The sequence below is a fragment of the Cryptotermes secundus genome, unplaced genomic scaffold (genome assembly GCF_002891405.2).
Source record: "Cryptotermes secundus unplaced genomic scaffold, Csec_1.0 scaffold514, whole genome shotgun sequence".
Lineage (NCBI taxonomy): Eukaryota > Metazoa > Arthropoda > Insecta > Blattodea > Kalotermitidae > Cryptotermes > Cryptotermes secundus.
In genome coordinates this window covers 1,535,432-1,553,510 of record NW_019739218.1, presented here as the reverse complement: position 1 = coordinate 1,553,510, position 18,079 = coordinate 1,535,432, and the positions used below count along the sequence as shown (strand labels likewise).

At 40.7% G+C, this 18,079-nt stretch overlaps 1 protein-coding gene across 1 annotated transcript in view; it reads right to left on the bottom strand.

Annotated features, from left to right (window-relative positions):
* Positions 1–4,469: 4,469 nt before the first annotated feature.
* The window catches only part of LOC111871723, a 52,789-nt gene continuing 39,179 nt past the window's right edge, over positions 4,470–18,079 (bottom strand). The window contains exons 5-8 of the mRNA XM_023865016.2: positions 16,090–16,173; positions 8,196–8,327; positions 6,717–6,832; positions 4,470–6,079 (exon numbers count right to left, since the gene is read on the bottom strand). Of these exons, the coding sequence (XP_023720784.1) occupies positions 5,953–6,079; positions 6,717–6,832; positions 8,196–8,327; positions 16,090–16,173 (459 nt within the window). The 3' untranslated portion in view covers positions 4,470–5,952. The remainder of the gene's footprint in view (positions 6,080–6,716; positions 6,833–8,195; positions 8,328–16,089; positions 16,174–18,079) is intronic.

Below are 18,079 nucleotides of genomic sequence, written 5' to 3'. Positions count from 1 at the left end.
TCGTGGAAAATTGGGTATGTTGCGCATATCTTCAAAGATTTCCACCTTGGCCATGTTATTCATTGTTGGCTCAGAAATATTATTTAATAAAGAATTTGTGGACACGTATAGTAAACCTTTGCTAATCCGGTTGTAGTTAATCTGGATGTCGGATAATGCGGTAAGTAAAGTTATCCCTGTAACATGCCGTGGAGGCCCATAGGGTTGTGAGATGTTGGGGTTCCCACATTTTCTAGACAATCGGCTCATACATGGCGGAAAGGTTGTCAGCCCTACAAGCGGGCCGCCCTTTACCCCCAAGAATATTCCTGATACTCATTTCTGTTAGAGGCTGAGTCGACCCCTGGGCCATAGTGCGGCTGGAAGGAAAAAATCTAATGACCTCATCCGGGCTTGAACCCGCGACCTTCCGGCTTGTAACACAGTGCCTCAATCAACTGGAACGGGATCCACTCAGCCTCGTGATGACAATTGAGGAGCTATTTCAAGGAAATAGCGGCTCCGGTCTAGAAAACCGAAATTACCGGTCTTGGGAATTCGTTGCGCTGACCACGCGACATCCTCTATCCTCAAAAGTTGGCACTAAACTTCGCCGAAAAGCGGCGGTCGCTCGGTCGGTATAGTTCCCTTACGGACTAAAATTACGAAGTTTTGATTTTGTCGGATAATCCTGATCGAAATATGAAAAATGCTGTTCACAACTGAATACTTACTTTAAAAGACATATGATATTTAATGAGGCAGACGAGTCACTTGCCTGATCAGACAAAATTTGGACAATTTCTTCAAATCTGCATTATTACGTTCAAAAACAAGTACAACTTCTGAGTCTTCTCTCGATGAATAAATGTATTGTCTTTTTATAATTTTTAAATAAAGGATCTAAAGTGATATTTTGTTATTTATTTTCATCAATAGTCCTTGTGTCATTAAATTTTCCATTTATTTGTGCCCAAACTTTTCGAATTATTGTTTAAAACGGATGACCTCTCCCCTCCCCCAGTTACTCCGGATTAGCGAGGGTTTACTCTATATGATCTAGGAGCCGGGTAGCTCAGTCGGTATAGCGATTGGCTACGAGCGGGAAGACCGAGGGTTCAGAGTTCCATTCCCGGTGGGGTCACGAATTGTCTCTTTTCCACGTCGTCCAGACCGGCTCTGAGGTCCACCAAGCCTCCTATCCAGCGGGTACCGGGGGTTCTTTCCCCTGAGTGTGTAGCTGACCACTCACCTCCAACAAGTACCGAGGTCAAGAAAGTGTGGATCTATATATCCAGTCCTCCATACTTCTTCATGGCGTAGTGCTCAATGAGATGGGCACAGGGACAACTTTACCCTACTGTACGATGTACCTGAACTTCAAATTTCACATGCCTAACTGCGATGCTTCGTTTGCTATTGCTAACAACTGGAAACCTAAATAAAGATTTCATGCATCAGCCAGACAGAAGTGTCTTCAAGGGAAGCCGGATGTTTGTTTTCAGGTTCTGTTATCATACACATCAATTGCAGTGGCCGTGCGGCCAGCCGCACTATGACCCTGGAGTCGACTCAGCCTCTAACAAAAATGAGTACCGGAAATATTTCTTGGAGTACATGGCGGCCGGCGCGTAAGGCTGACAGCCTCACAGCCATCTGTGAGCCGATTGTCTAGAAAATGTGGAAGTCTCGACGTCTCACAAATCTATGGATCTTCACGACATGTTACAAGGATAGCTTTACGCTTTACATATTATCTGTAAATAGTCGACTTACCTTTACTCGGCATTGCAGGATTTCTTCAAATTTTTATTTATACGAGTACAACTCTTTGCCATGCCTCGAGTTTTGCAATAGAACGTACAGATTCTAGTTCGGAACTCTTGTGGTAAGAATATTTAGTGCAACATATGGTGTTGGATGTTAATCTTATGTTGTTCTTAAAAACCTGTTTAATGTGTATGTGCGTTCCTGCTCCAACACAGCACGTAGTTCTCTCAGTGTCTAACAGATTGCGTTAACCGCGCAACGACTTCGATGCGTCACTCAATAACATACGTACATACTGTGACATCATATATAGAAGCCATTCAGATATATTTTTATCAGAGATGTTTGTTAGTCTGCGCTCACAAGGACGCAGACCTTGGGAGAAACTTCAAAATAAAACTCAATTGAATTTCAGACGCCACCTTATCACTAACACGACAATGGAAAATAAAATCTAACATATAAATGGCTGGAACATTAAGAAGAAGAATTGAAAATCGAAACCCGAAATGCTACATCACTGTAAACCGAAAGGTGCCAGGGATATCCGACAGAAAATTGGAAGAAACAGTTGTATTTAGTTTTTGTAACCGGAACAGGATAAAACTTTAATCAGTGACCATGATTCTTATGATCGTGGTTAAGGATGCCCTTAACCTTGTATATTTGACGGATCTGATAATTGCAAGTTGACAATGACACAGCGAGAGTACTCACATTTCAGCTCTTCACTGTTGAACAGAATTCGCCGAGACTTGGAACACAACTGTACTCACTTCCACGTTAACCGAAGTCGCGCCTAGCAACCGCGTCACTTGGACCTGAACATTGCTTTGCCCAAGAACCATGTCGGCTCTTCCTGGTTGCTGGAAACCTGACGTGTGTCAGGCAATAAAACGGTCAACTCAGTTTTTTCGAAGGATATTAAGAGTACTATCTTCAGGGCAGAAGTCTACCGACGTTTCGGAAGAACATACTTCCTCGATATTCAGAGTCGAAGAGTCAGACAAGAAGTCAGAAACAAGCAGAATGAGCTCTGAAGATAGGAAGAATGAGTTCCTTAGAAATGTCGGTGGACTTCTACCCTACTACACGGCGTTATATCCCAAAAGATAGGGCATTCATAGTCACAACTTCGAATGAAGCTCAGTGGCCAGGGTAGTTATCCCAGTTGAACGCAAGATGAGCAGGAAAATTATCGTGGTTGAAAAAAAAAAAGGAATGGAAAATTTAATATATTACGTGATGAGGAACTTCTGCATTTGTGCAGGTCTCTCAGAATTATTAGGATATTCATATCTAGGAGACTATGAACGGCTTGTCATGTCACTAGGATTTTGGCGGGAGAAAAAGTGAGAGAAACTTGGGAGAACGACGTTACGGGAGGATGATGATGATGGCATGTGATGGACTGATTATAGACGGGGTTTGAACTGGTAATTGGACCTAACTGAACTCTTACAAATCCGTGATGAGGAGGGAGAATCAGTAAATTGGCTCTAAAAGTGATATAAAAAATGTGATATTAGAATTTAGGAATAAATTTATTTCTCGACTTATCCTCTTTGATCAATAATACAACTGCCCCATCGCTTTACCAGTGCGTCAAAACCCGCAGCATAGAAGTCTTTTGACTGCTGTTTCAGCCACGTCCGCACCTGGTCGGGCATCATCTGCGACTTTCGAACGTCCTTGAGAGAATTTCTCGGCCAAGTTTTGAACAGCTTTACATGGCATACACTTTCCACCGTAAATAGGAAAGATTTCTTTATGAACATTCTTTGCAGTAAACCCTTTGCTCACACACACACTGCTCTTCGTTAGTACACTCAAGTACGGTCGCCATTCTGACTACTGAAACCAGCCTCTGAACATACGCATGCGTGTCTCCTACCTTAAGTGTCATACAGTTGGATTGTGCTGCTACCTAGTGATATACATCGAAAGCCTATTACATCCATTACAGCTGTTTTACTTCCATTTGTCAGTGATTAGAGCAAGCGGACTTTCAGGCTGTGTTGAGGGCAGTTGAAGAGACTGAAACCTCGGAAGAGAATATCCAAGATTGGCTTGAGCCGGATGAAGGAGACTCTGGATTTCAGCTTTTGACACAGGGAGGAATTATTGCAGTGACTTTTTTATTTATTTTAATTAACGTCGTATATATTATTAAGTTTTCCATTTATTTATTTCATAAGTTGTTTTTAGGGCTATATTTTGTTTCATTAATCCTGATGACCTATCTCCCCATTAATCAGTAGTAGCGAGGTTTGACTATGGGATATGAAAGAAATATGCAAATGNGCCTCTGATGATGGCTCCGTGGTGAGCCGAAACATGTAAGGCAGGTGGTGACGAGGTGGAAAACTTAAAAAAGTGTCACATTTGACGGAAGGAACTTGATTGTCAAATGTAGGCCCTGCGCCCTATATAAATGTGGTCAGAAACAATTAGCTAATGTTTTACACAATTTATATGTAACTTTTTATAATGCAGTTCCTGGAAATTGGAATTCACGTTGGATTGGTCAGATTGGTCATTGAAGTTCAAACAGAATTATTTTTTGTCTCCGTTGATAAATCTTATGAATCGATGGAAAGACCCCAACGTGTCGAGAAAACAAGGTTTAAGCGCGGGAACATCATTGAAGTCAAATTAAGTGGAAAATATTTATTAATATAAATCTATGCAGTTTTACAAAGAAATCACATATTATTTCATTAAAAAGTTTTCAAGCATCCACGCACTTCAGTTGCATTCATTGTCATGCATTCATACTTACACAGTTCCCTGCTTATTATAATATTATCTATTCCCCCTTCTCATATTCTTTAGAAACAAACACACATCTCTTTCTCGCTGTATTACACGATAACAATTAGGTTTATATCAGTCAAGTACATGCCCGCCATAAAATTTCTTAACTTAATAGTAATTCTTACTTATTTTATAACTGAAAATGAAATATTCTTAAGACTAAGAGTGAGCCAGCCAGTTGCCAACGTTACGTCACGTGTAAGTACTGTACTTTCAGTAATGTTGGCATTTCTGCGTCCCAGTGATCTCTCTGTGGTGAAGCAACACCGCTGGTGTGACAAGAGTGTACAGTCTTTTGAAGAGCGAATATGTTTGGGCTGCTTCTTTATTTTCGAAGGGGTATTTTGAAATCAGAAATTATCGTCGTTTCTAAGAATTACGCTTAAATTGTGAACATGTTGAATATAATTCTACTCATACTGGAATGTTAATTGAAGATATCTGAACTCTTACTGGCAGATTATAGGCTGACCCACTACCCCCCACAAGCCAGCAATCTTGTGGATACCTGAGCTGGAAACATCCTTACGGAGGGGAGCACTCCAGGTCGAACTTTATAAGTTTTGAAAGTTTTTCCGAATTCATTAAAGTGTTTGAAGTCTTTTTTAACCATTCCATTTGTAAAATCCGTTTATCCCGTAGCTACAACCTCCCCCAAAACAATTTCTTTTCTTACAAATAAATCAATATAGAATATTGTCATCGTTTTTACTCGCCATTAACCTGTACATCTAATACATTATAATATAACAGTGCATTATTAGCAACAATGGTATAAGCGTCTAATAATGGAATGTGGATAACCACAAAAGAGATGAAACTTCTATAAGAGCAACTGCAGTATCTAAAACCTAATAAATTATTAAGTTATAAATAAATAGCGTGAAGTGTGTGTGTGTGTGATTCGTCTGTTGTGTACAGTAATATAAAACATCAAAATTTTGCTGTGTGCTTGTGTACTGTGAAGAAGGACACAATTATAATAAGTTTAACAGAATTTCTGTAGGTGCGTATTGAGTAATTTATTAAGCACAATTCAGTTTCAAACCCTACTGTCGGATTTGAATAGCAATATTTCTGATGATTTTATATTTTTTTGCATCACTTTTAAAATTTCTGGTGCATTTACTGGTTCTTATTTTTTCTAGTTTAGAGTTCATGCATTTTGAAATTCAACAATAGTCTTTCTTAACTGTTGTAGATATAATACGACATATTCTGCCAATTTATCAGCCCTGTTTCCTTTCCATTTCTAACAATCCTGTCGAGAAATAAATTTTATTTAGGCAGAATAATGTAATAATTTTACCTATTATTTTAATATCGATACATTTATGATGACTGCAATGATGATGGTGACAATAGTGATGTGATGGAAGACACGGTTTAGATTTCGTTGCAGGATAAGTACACTTGCCGACAATCTTCTCCGCTACGCCCACGACGTCCTGCTTCGTAAAACGCGTCGAATGGCGACGAAGTTGACCTCTCTAGCACGAAACTTGCTGCGTACCTGGAGATAAGAATTAAATAACTGTACTTGCGTTTTTGTCTCGTAACTGGCAACACGTGATAGCATGGTTCAGGAGCGGTATGTTCAACGAGTAATTTAGATTCAGTTTGTTCTGTGGTTGGATAAATATTCTAGCGTGTAGAGCCGTTGCTATGCAACGACCGCGAGATTGGCGGATATACCAGGGCCATTTCGGCTCGGTAAACACGATCCCGCGGAAGTAACAACGAAAAAACGTCCGTTGCTAGATAGCAGATTCTAAATAATGCAACAATTGGACTACAACAATGGAAGAGCTGTGTTTTCTACATGGTCCGTATCGAAACGGAGAAGGTTAGTTGTCAGTTCTGTACGGGAATTTGTGAAGAGAGGAACAGCAATTATTATAGCCGTTACCAGGAAACGTCTAGTAACAGACTGAGGACACTAGAGTGTGCTTTAGTGAACTGTAAAGTATGGAAATAGCGATAGTGTTATTTTCAGTTACGACATGTAAGTGGTCAGTAAATCTATTCAGCTATTCAAACCCCGTCTATAGTCACACATATTACATGACAGTATATTTATGAACCCATTGCTTTAACAAAAAAAGAAAAGCAGTAACAGCGAAGTAATTATGGTTCACTTAGATACTTACGTTCCCAGTTGACAGTAGATGGCGCCATGCGTGTCGGCCGAGCATTCTCTGTTCGCCTCACAAACGTATTTCAGCATGCAGTTGTCGTCATTTGTCTTCAGCGACCGAACGTAACCCTGCAGCATGAAACATTCGGCGTCAAATACAGATTTCCTAACAGGTCTCGTCTCTTTGCCTGATAATTAAAATTAGAGGTTGTTAAAACAATTGTTTAATACCTAGGTGGCTGTTATAGCGGCAATTCTCTAGATTTGTGTAGGAGGTACTGGGTTCGAATCTTGGCCGGAACACCAACAATTCCGACAAATGTTATCATGATTTTCTTAGTTCCTTCGAGCCAAACGCCGGGACAGTACTGCGACTGCGCCACGATCTCATCATCCACGTCATCACCATTCCACGACAAGTAGTCGAGCTGATCATAGCGTCGTGTCATAATTCTTACCCACATTCCACGACACGAAGTCGAGCTGCTCATAGCGTCGTATCATAATTCTCACCCACATTCCACGATATCCCATGTGTTTTTATTCCCACAAAGTTGTACCCTTTAAGATTTCACTATTGTAAATACTACATTTAAGTCAGGGAAAAATGAACACTGATGTTAATGATTTAATTTCGCCTCCTTACTACCTACCTACACTGCGCATCTCCCCTCCGTCAACATCAATAAGAAACCGAGAACCCAGAATGAGGGGAGGTGGGTATACAGAATGTCCCACGTGGTAAGGTCAATATTGTGGAGGTGATAGTTTTGGTTATTCAAAGCAAAAAATTGTATATATACATGTGTCCTGTTCCGAACGTTTTCCGAGATAGACCTATTTCACTGTACACTTCCAAAACTGTTGATAAGAAAAAGATATTACCTTCTGTTAATAATACCGGTACTTATTGCTCAAGTGACAAAGTTAGTACAGTTTACTTAGTATAATACATTTCTGAAAATTCCGCCGGCAACATCAATGCACTTTGCAAATCGTGTGAGGACATGGCGTGTTGCTCGTCTCTACAGTGTACAGTGTACTGTACAGTGACATAGCTCTATCTCGGTGCAACTCGTGTGAGGACATGGCGTGTTGCTCGTCTCTACAGTGTACAGTGTACTGTACAGTGACATAGCTCTATCTCGGTGCAACTCGTGTGAGGACATGGCGTGTTGCTCGTCTGTACAGTGAACTAGCTCTATCTCGGAAATCGTTCCGAATATGACACATTTACTCGTACATATACAAACTTTTGCTTAGAATGACCGATACTGTGACCCCCCCGAATATTTACCTTTCCTCGTGGAATATTATGTGTGCAGAAAGAAAGAATTTAACCGACAATTGGTGTGAGTAGAGGAAGACAAGTCACCTTGAGTCTGCTTATGTAATACCGGTATCTTAATGTCCAAATATTACCCTGAGCACTTTGTTTCCAAATACTGACGAGACATGAATTTCCGTGTTCAAGTGAATATTTTGTCCATACCTTGAGCAATGACAGCCCTGCCATCGCTGCTTCAGAAACAGAGTCCTTCTTACCCAGCGAGCGCGCCGCCATGGATCGGTGACTGAAGGAAGTCTTGAGGGCGTCCAACAGATTCACGACGATGTTGATAAACTGCAAAGTGAAATGTATCACATTCTGCTGCTATTGGGCTCTTAGTAATAGCTAACGCATTAGTGCTGACCATGCGGAGTACCTATGTTTTGAGTTGTTACGTCATGTAGTACGGTCAAACTCCACCGGATGTTTCATCGGAATTTATTGCCTCCGTGATCATGATCTGCTTGTCGCCTGTTTATTCGTAATTTCTTTTTGGCTTACTCTTCGACCCTGAAGATGGGGGTCATACGTTCCTCTTTTTAACGTCGGTGGACATTACCAAACTACATGGCGTTACAACCCAGAAGATGGTAACCTTCACAGTCATCACCTTGAGACCCTTAGATCTAATATTAATCATATTTTAGTATTTTCGTTGCTAACTCCAAGTAAACAGAAGCCGTTCTGGGAATCAAATGGAACCGTAAATAATCGTGAGGTGAAATATTGAGTTAGATACTGATGTATATAGGGCACGCGGTAGCTTACAGTATTGAGGCTCTATGGTACAAGCCAAAAGGTCGCGGGTTCGATTTTTTGCCGTATTGAGGTATAAACCCTGTATCCGTCTCCTCTAACGGTTTAACTAATTTTAATTCGTGATCCTCATTTTATCAGAACTTTGTGTTAATTTCCAACAGCACTTTGTTCATATATAACTCTAAACTAGTTCACGTCTTGTTAAATACTTAGGCCATATCTCGATAAATGCGCTCAACCCGGAGACAGGATATCATGTATGAGGTTTCGTGGTTTTACTCCAGTTAAACCAGGCAAATTCCGAGACAGTACCTAAAATTGAGCTACGATAGTTTCCTTTTTGACCCCTTTCAATTCCTTATTCACTAATTTTCCTATCATTCGGCGCCATATACCCAGTGGCGCTGGGGAAGGTTTTCTCCGAGTACTTCGGTTTCTCTTGCCGATCTTCGTTCCACCAATTGCTCCACAATCACCCTCACCTATCATCTGGGGCTGGTACAATAGGCCAGAAGTGGCCGCAGTACAAGGGACTCAGTCCTAGCCCACTAGCAATAAAATAAATAGATGTATAATAAACACACCAAACAAGTAAATAAATAAATTAATTAAATGGGTAAATGTTCAACCAGTAACAGTCGTTCTTGTCTGTGATATTTAAAAAAAAAATTTTCACGGATTTTTCTTTCATCTTTGCGTTTTCTTTAAGATTCAGAATGTAACGAATAGTAGGGATGTTCGGAGGTGTAAACCCCATAGGCACTATGCTACCAGTCTTCAGATCGCGGGTTCCGACCCCGATGAAATCATTGGATTTTTCAATTGACCTAATCCTTCCAGCCGCACTGTAGCCCTGGGGTCGACTCAGCCTCTAATAGAAGTGGGTACCAGGAATCTTCCTTGGGATAAAGAGTGGCCGGCGCTTAAGGCTGACAGCCTCACCGCTATATGTGACCCGACTTTCTCGAAAATGTGGGAGCCTCGACGTCTCACAACCCTATGAGCCTCCACGGCCTGTTACAGTGATAGCTATACCTTTTTACCTTTGGCATTCTGGGCACGCGGAAGCGTAGTTGGTTGAGGCACTGTGCTACAAACCGGAAGGTCACAGGTTCGTTTCCCGATGAGGTCATTAAATATTTCAATTGGCCTAATCCTTCCGTTCGGGTCGACTCAGCCTCTAACAGAAATGAGAACCAATAATCTTCCTGACAGTAAAGGGGGGCCGGCCGGCGCGTAAGGCAGACAATCTCACCGCCATCTCTAGGCCGATTGTCTAGAAAATGCGAGTGCCTCGACGTCTCACAAACCTATGGGTCTCCACGGCCTGTTACAGGGACGGCTTTAACTTTTTTTAGAGACGATATCCAAGCAGAAACGCATGTTCTGGGACCCAGATCTGACCTCTACACATTTATGACTAGACGGTAACATGTCCGATTTCGTCTCGATATTCGTTTTATGACAACGTGTGACTGCCACGGCCATTGTAATCATGAGTGTAATTTCGAATCCGTAAGAACTTTCGAATATGCTCAATTATCTATGGATTATAAATAATCTGTCCTGTGTCGGGAACCCTATGACCAATTAGTATACCAAGGTATGAATGTTAAAGTCAATTTCCATACCCGCTATCATAACGGTTTATTCATTTTTAATTAGATACTTAACGACGCTGTCAATAGATAATATGTATATATGGCCCATGGTAGGATGATTAATGAATTTGAAATAGTTGATAGAATGAAAATTGGCAGGGGAAACCGAAGTACTCGTAGGAGCCCCACACCAGTATCACTTGGTCCACAAGTCCCACATGATCTCACTGTGGTGTTGTTCAACCACGCAAATTCCAAACAGAATTACTTGTATAATTAGAATGATCAAATCAATGGGAATGAGATGGGCAAGGCATGTAACACGAATTTGGAATAAGAGGAATGCATATAGGATATCGGTAGAAAAGCCAGGAGGAAAGAGACTCCTAGGAAGATCAAGACTTAGATGGGTGTGTAATATTAAAATGTATGTTAGAGAGATATGATGGGGCGGTGTAGACTCGATTGCTCTGACTCAGGATAGGAACCAGTGAATGGCTCTTTTGAACACGGTAATGAAACTTCATGTTGCATAAAATGTTGGGGAGTTCTTGCGTAACTGCACAACTGGCAGTTTCTGAAAGAGGGTTCAGTTCCAAGAAGTCAGTAATGTAATGTAAGTGAGCGACGAGGAGATAAGGCAACATTAACTGAAACTGTAAATACTAAATCGTGTTTGATGTTCTCTTCATTTATTCAGATTATACTTGTATGTTAGCTATAGTTGCGTCGGCGAAAGAATTGTCACGGGTGGTGGGGGTAAGGAAGGGCCTGTACCATTTCATTGATGCCCCCTCCTAACCCTGTGCGACCAGTAATTCAGCCATATGATAAGAGAACTGGGGTAGAGTGACGGAAGCGCAGGAAGGGACGGTAGGAGGAGTGGTGGACGATCTTTGGGCACCACGTCAATATCTTTTATTTAATATTATAGTTTAGTTAATTCATATGAATGTTTAAAACCCGCAGTCTTGGATTGTATTCGTTTGATTACTAGCCTGGTGACTGGAGGGAGACACGTGTTTCGTACTGCTGTCTACATATGGCTAGCTTTATGATGTGACACAAGAACACTTGTTCCCTCATTTATTTGAAGTCGGGTAGCCATGATTTATATTATTTTTGTAACTTGTTACTGTTGTGACAGGATATGTTCTTACACTGCAGGAAACGTTATTTGCCATATGCTGTCTGCTGGTTTATATTCTCAAGTGTTACATAATATCTTCATAAAATTAATCATTTAAAGCTGATATACAATTGCAGGAGGCGTAAGAGTGTTGTAAACCTAACCAGAAGCATTTATATACCTTATTCAGTGATGCGACACTAAATTCGTCACGGAAGTATATGTGTGTTCCACAGTTAGTTTTAAGAGTTCTCCACAGATGGCGAATTTAGAATGTCGTGCCTCGTAGGAAACAGTACAGTATCTGTGAAAGTAATGGGTGACGTTTCGTAATTGATATTGCGGAATGTATTATTATTTGGCTTTAATATAAAGGGGAACAACAATTTTATTTGTTTCTTGACGTGGATTTATAGTTCACGTTTCTGGTAAATATTCCTTTGAGTCACGATGTCGCAGGAAATTAATGCACACTGAATGTAATTTTTTATATTCTGTGGTATACATTTGAGACTATATACAATACAACGCTCTATGGTACTCCCCATTTTCGTTTGTCGATATTCCCGAAGTTGGACGATATATGTAACAGTTAATAGTGTACCTAGTGTGAATTTTGGGGCCCTCACCCGATTAGCATGAATATTACTGCCCTCTGTGTTATGAAACTTTGTAGCTTGGTGGGTTAGTGCCATTGTTTCGGAGTAATATAATGCCTCCATCTTCAGGAAGTCACTTTTCCAAAGAAATCTCCTTTATTCTGAAGGCGGAGTCTTCACTTTCCTTCGAAACCATGGTACCTGCCTACTAAACTACACACTGTCACATCCCTGAAGACAGCAGTCTTCATAATGCGTCTATATACTTACAGGCGCAAAATTCATATGCATCTGATCATTATATTTTTATTTAAATATTATACTATTATTCTTTTTTTATTCATTTTTAATAACCATTTTACCTTCCTTCCTTATTTTGAAAAAATATAAAAGGCTTGTGATGTAATCTATTTGTCTGTCTGCCTGTCTGTATATCCGTTCGTGTCTGTTTTTCTATCTATGTAATCCCCAACACGTTTCTTATGGGGATTATGAAATCACCTTGCCGTGTGTGTGTCCTTCCTGATTTTTGGTTTTCTATACGACCTGTGTCATATGAAAGAAAAATAAGCGATTAGTTCTTCCTAGAACGTCTTGTTTATGAGATTATCTTGCTGTCTGTGTGTGATCCCTACCATTGTTAGGCAATGGGTCATTTGTGTGCCCACATTACTTGTTTGTTTTCTATGGGGTCCCTGTCATACCAATGAAAAGTAAAAGGTTAGTTCTTCCCCGAACTTCTTATTTTTTGTGTTCTCCATGGCTTCTCTCGGGCTTTTAAATTTTCTGCCTATAGTGTACGTGCGTCAGGGATTTGTTTAACATTGGAAAATAGCCTATACTACAATATATCTCATTTATTGCATTACCCGTGTTATAGAATTCCTGATTCTTCAAAGCTTGACACTTCTGTCGGACAGCAGTGTAAAGACGCCCGGTTGGAATGTCTACCCACAACCCACCACCGGCAAAGCTGTGCTGTCAGAACTATTCTGCTCCCAAGAGGCGTCATTTAATATCAGTTCAGACTTCCGAGAACTGAAGCTCAGTCCATAATCCGGCCATCCATTGTTGGTTCTTTTTACAGAATATTAAAAGTGAAGATAAAAAAGGTAAATCTCTCCCTGTAACAGGACATGGAGGCCCATGGGGTTGTGAGACGTCGAGGCTCCAATATTTTCGAGACGCTAGGCTCACAGATGGCGGTGAGGTTGTCAGCCACACGCGCCCGCCACCCTTCGCCGCTAGGAAGATTCCTAGTACTCATTTCTGTTAAAATGCTGAGTCGACTCCAGGGCCACAATGTGGCTGGAAGGATTAGGCCAATTGAAAAAAAACAATGACCTCATCGGGAATCGAACCCGCGACCTTTCGGCTTAGGTAGAGAACGTATTTTTATAAAGTGACACCGTGCAGTTTGGTAGATAAGTATTCATATGTCAGACTACACGACATCACATCCCTGCGTTCAGCACCATGAGAACTTCACCGTGAATCTGTGTGGTAACTTATATCTGGCAAGGTCCGTACAGGAAGCTTGGCTAATTTTATTTAAATGCAATATCTGCTGGAAGGTTAATGTCTTGTAGTCTGGTGGAAAATTTACAGATAGAATTTAAATAATTTTGTTTCAACATGAACGCTTCTCTACGTGAAGTTTATCGGACTTCATCAGTTATTAAGTACAGATTATATTTAGTATCGACAGCTTTTTTAATTTCAGTTTGTTTTTAGGTGCTATACAACAACAAAAAAAAAAAGCACCTAAAACTTCATCGAGAAGCGCCGGTCGCTCGGTTGGTATAGTTCTCTTGCGGACTGAAATCACGGAGTTTTTTTTTTAGGTGCTTATTTAACGAATGAGAATTGGCATGGAAAACGGAAGTACTCGTAGAAATCCTGCCCTAGTACTTTTCCCACGACAAATCTCACATTATCTGACCTTGGATGAAACCCGGGCCGCCGTGGTGGATGAAGGGCTTCTAACCGTCTCAGTTATGAAACGGCCCATTTTAATGTTGTTTACCTCACGGAGTACAATGTCATTTTTGGGGCCTTATCTGTGACCTGGCAATTGGCTGGTTGCAGAGTAATGAAGTTACAGTTTCGTGAGGAATGAAAATAAGTCTTGTCTCTTTGTTCTGTCATCTATGGTAATGTTACTGTTAGCTTCGTAACATTGGATTTGTGTCCGAAATATATGGACGTGGTAACAAGTGAGGTTAGGTTTACACTTTTGTAAAGCGGCCCGAAAGCCGGAATAGTGAAGTAAGATTAGACGTTCTTTGCTAGGCAACGACTCGGTAAACACATTCAGCAGCAACGAATACGCAAGTAACAACTGAGTAATTCTTTTGCTATGTGACGGCACTATAAACACGCCTTCCCAACAATAGAGAGGCTGTATTTTCTGCATGGTCCGTGCAAAGTGGTTATAAAGAAGAGGTCGGCTTAGAAGTCGTAGTCGAGTCGAGTTTCGAGATGCCAGCCTGCCAGGATATGTGCCTGGGAAAAAAAAGGAATTGAATTGAGTCGATTCTTCGGAATTGTCAGTTGCAGAATAATGGCACGAAAGGAATTAGGCTATGAAAAGAAGACTTCATATGTGATTTGAATTGACAGTGAGATTGTTATTATACGACTAGTGAAGACTGAGAACCCTAGTGCGCGTGTAACAGTGAACTGAAACGTGTGTAGAACAACAATAGCTCTGTAATTACTTGTAGTTCCGAGTTGAGTGTATAAGGTGTCAATAAATAGTACAATGATCGAATCCAGAACCCGTCTCATAAGTCACGCACATCCCTACACGTGACATTATATTATTGCGACAAGTTTCTACTTAACTCATTACCAGGCATCCACATATTATGGAAGTATATTGATTTATTATTTATTTAGCAACTCCATCTCAACTGTGTACTTGGAATAAAATATGATGATGATGATGATGATGATGATGATGATGATGATGATGATGAATACTGAGGAAGAGATTGGAGAATGACTGCTGTGGCTGATTTCATTGTACTGTTCAGACATTGGCCTACATTGACTAGTAAAACAATAGATTGTCTCTCGGTCTGGTAGTTCGAATCGAAATGCTTTGTTCCGCTGTTACTGGATGTATCATAACTTAAAGGAATAGGCGGAAAATGAAGTTCAATAACCAACTGCATAGAGCAGAGTTCTTCAGAAAGNATTAAGGCTACAGTATAGAATGCATATAGAAATGCACAAAAGCCATTACAGGAATGAAATGGAGAACTTTCAAGAATACTGGATGCACAAAAATATCTTAGGAAAACTTCAAAATGACAGAATTGTATTTAACCAAGAAATATTTGACAATAGCAGGGATATTAGAACATAAGTTTGAACTTTACTGTAAAAAGCACTATTATATTTAGTATAAGCCATTGTTAATTGTTATATTTACTGTTATTGTTATTATTGTTATTGATAATAAAATCATTACCAGTTAAAAAAAAATCTATCTATCTATCTACGAGTACCTATCTATCTATCTATCTATCTATCTACCTATCTGTCTATCTATCATCCTGTTGCTCCCAGTTGAAGCACAGGGCATCCGTGAAACGCTTCGTTTTACTTCAGTTTCTTAATCTTAGGCAGTCGGTAGGACTCCTTGGACGGGAGATCAGGCCGTCGCAAGGCTACTTCCTACACAGGACAACACAAACACAGAACAGAAACAGAGAGAGATCCATGCCTTGAATGGAATTCGAAACTATGATACCAGTGTTCGAGCGAGCGAAGATATTTCATGCTTTAGACCGCGCGGCCATTGTGATTGCCGATTAATAAGTAGTGCTGCATAATCTTCTGTCGCACACAGTAGCAACATCAGAAACAAATAACAAATGCATAATCTTGAGAGACCGCAACCAAGTGTGGCTGTTGTATGCATACAGACGGAGAGACAGGAAGCTGGTTGGGACACTCACCTCGCCAGCCTGTTTGGCCATCGTGGCTACCTGATCGGGATCTTTGGATCCCAGCAGTGCAGACAGGACAGCTGCCAGGATGCCCTGCCGATGTGCATGGCGAACGAGAGAAAGAGAGAACCATGCCTCAGTGGAGAGCACTATACCTCACTACATTAGCATAGCTGCCTAACGTCTGCAGGGAGCACATCGCAACAGTTGGCAAGTTTGTACCGAGAAATTCGTACTTTTGTTTTGCGCCTCACGCCATTAAAACCAGCAGGATGTGAGATCAAGCTCCACGTATTTGTAATATAGACGCTTGTAGCTGAGTGGCCACCTTAACTTTCCGGTTGCTGTTAGCCAGTGCAAATAGCTCATAGTTATCTCGCGCCATTCAAGAGTTTGCTGGTTGTACTCCAGAATTTCTGGATGTGGGAGAAATAATAATATTGCCAAAGAACATTAACTTCAAAATAAGGGCTTTAACTTCAAAACAAGGGCTGTGTAACAAGAAATGTGTTGACCAGTGTTAAATACCGATAAGTAATTAGCAGTTAAATTAGAATATTTGTGAATAGGGATAGATAGAATTGCCTCTGTGCTTTAATTTTTATATTTTGAACCAAGAATAAAATCAAAATTAAAGGAAATTATGTCAGTAAGAGCACTTTGTTTTAGAAACAAAAAGTGCGAGTGGGTTATAAGGAGTACATAACCTTTCCTGGAGCTTCAAGCAGAGACGCCTAGGTATTATTATGTATGAAGTGTGGGATTGGCAACTCATTGATGTAGACAACGTGTAGACATTAGTTTCATTTGCACATCTCCTTAAGACAGATATATGACCGGGTTTTGATTCCCGACAAGGCCACCGCAACCAGACCGCCTCTGGGTTGCATTCAGGTAGCTCAGACGCTTACTACGGGAGTAACGGTAGAAATATGAAATCGAACCCATATCTGCATGTACCACCGAGCTCAAGGATGAGTGGGGATTTACCTCCATTCTCCATACGTGTTAATATCACGCTGCACAAAACATGGTTACAATTTTACCCTTATCCGTAGCCATTTACACGTGTCTCCTCCTTAGGAAGAAGGGACAAGTTTTCACTGATGAAGTACGTAAAAGTTTTTGGGTAGGTACACGGCTCCCAGAATTCGAGTTGCTCTTTTGAAGCTCCAGAAAAGTGTATTTATCTTCATTCTGTATCCGTGACGTACTATTGCCAGACAAATATATTGCTGTGTGGCTGAAAGCTAAAGCAGGAGAAAGGTCAACACTGGCTTTATGATTCGTGTGAACAGTTCAGAACCACTGAGGAAAGGTTTATGTAAAGTAGATGAGCAAGGCAGTCAGAGATAAATTAGCATGAGTCCTTTGGCTTTGTAACATTTTCTCAGTAATACTGAATATGGAAATTCTTTAAAGAAATTCATTCCCAAATATTCCTCTCATATTGGACCGTTAAGCATTATATATAATGTAATAACATATAATAATATATATATATGTATATATTANATATGATTTCATTGAACCATTAAGTAGCGTAGTTAGTTCAGCCACTATGCTACAGGCCGGATGGTCATGGTTTCGATTCTCGATGAGGTCATTGGGTTTTTCGGTTAACCTAACCCTTCCAGCCTCGCTATGGCCCTGGGGTCGACTGAGTTCTAACAGAAATGAGTACCAGGAATCTTCCTGGGGATAAAGGGTGGCCGGCGCTTAAGGCTGACAACCTCACTGTCATCTGTGAGCCGATTGTCTAGAAAATTTGGGAGCCTTAACGTCTCACAACCCTATGGGGCCTCCACGGCCTGTTACAGGAATGGCTTTACCTTTTTTTTTACGGTTGCATGTCGAGTGGAATGAAAAGCATATGAACCACAGCGATGTGCTTATCTGCAGACGCTAGCTGATCCTGCACCCCAGCGCCACTATGAAGCAAGCCGCACTAAATGGGAACCATGGTGCTCTGTACGCTCTGACATACTGCGTACTGTTG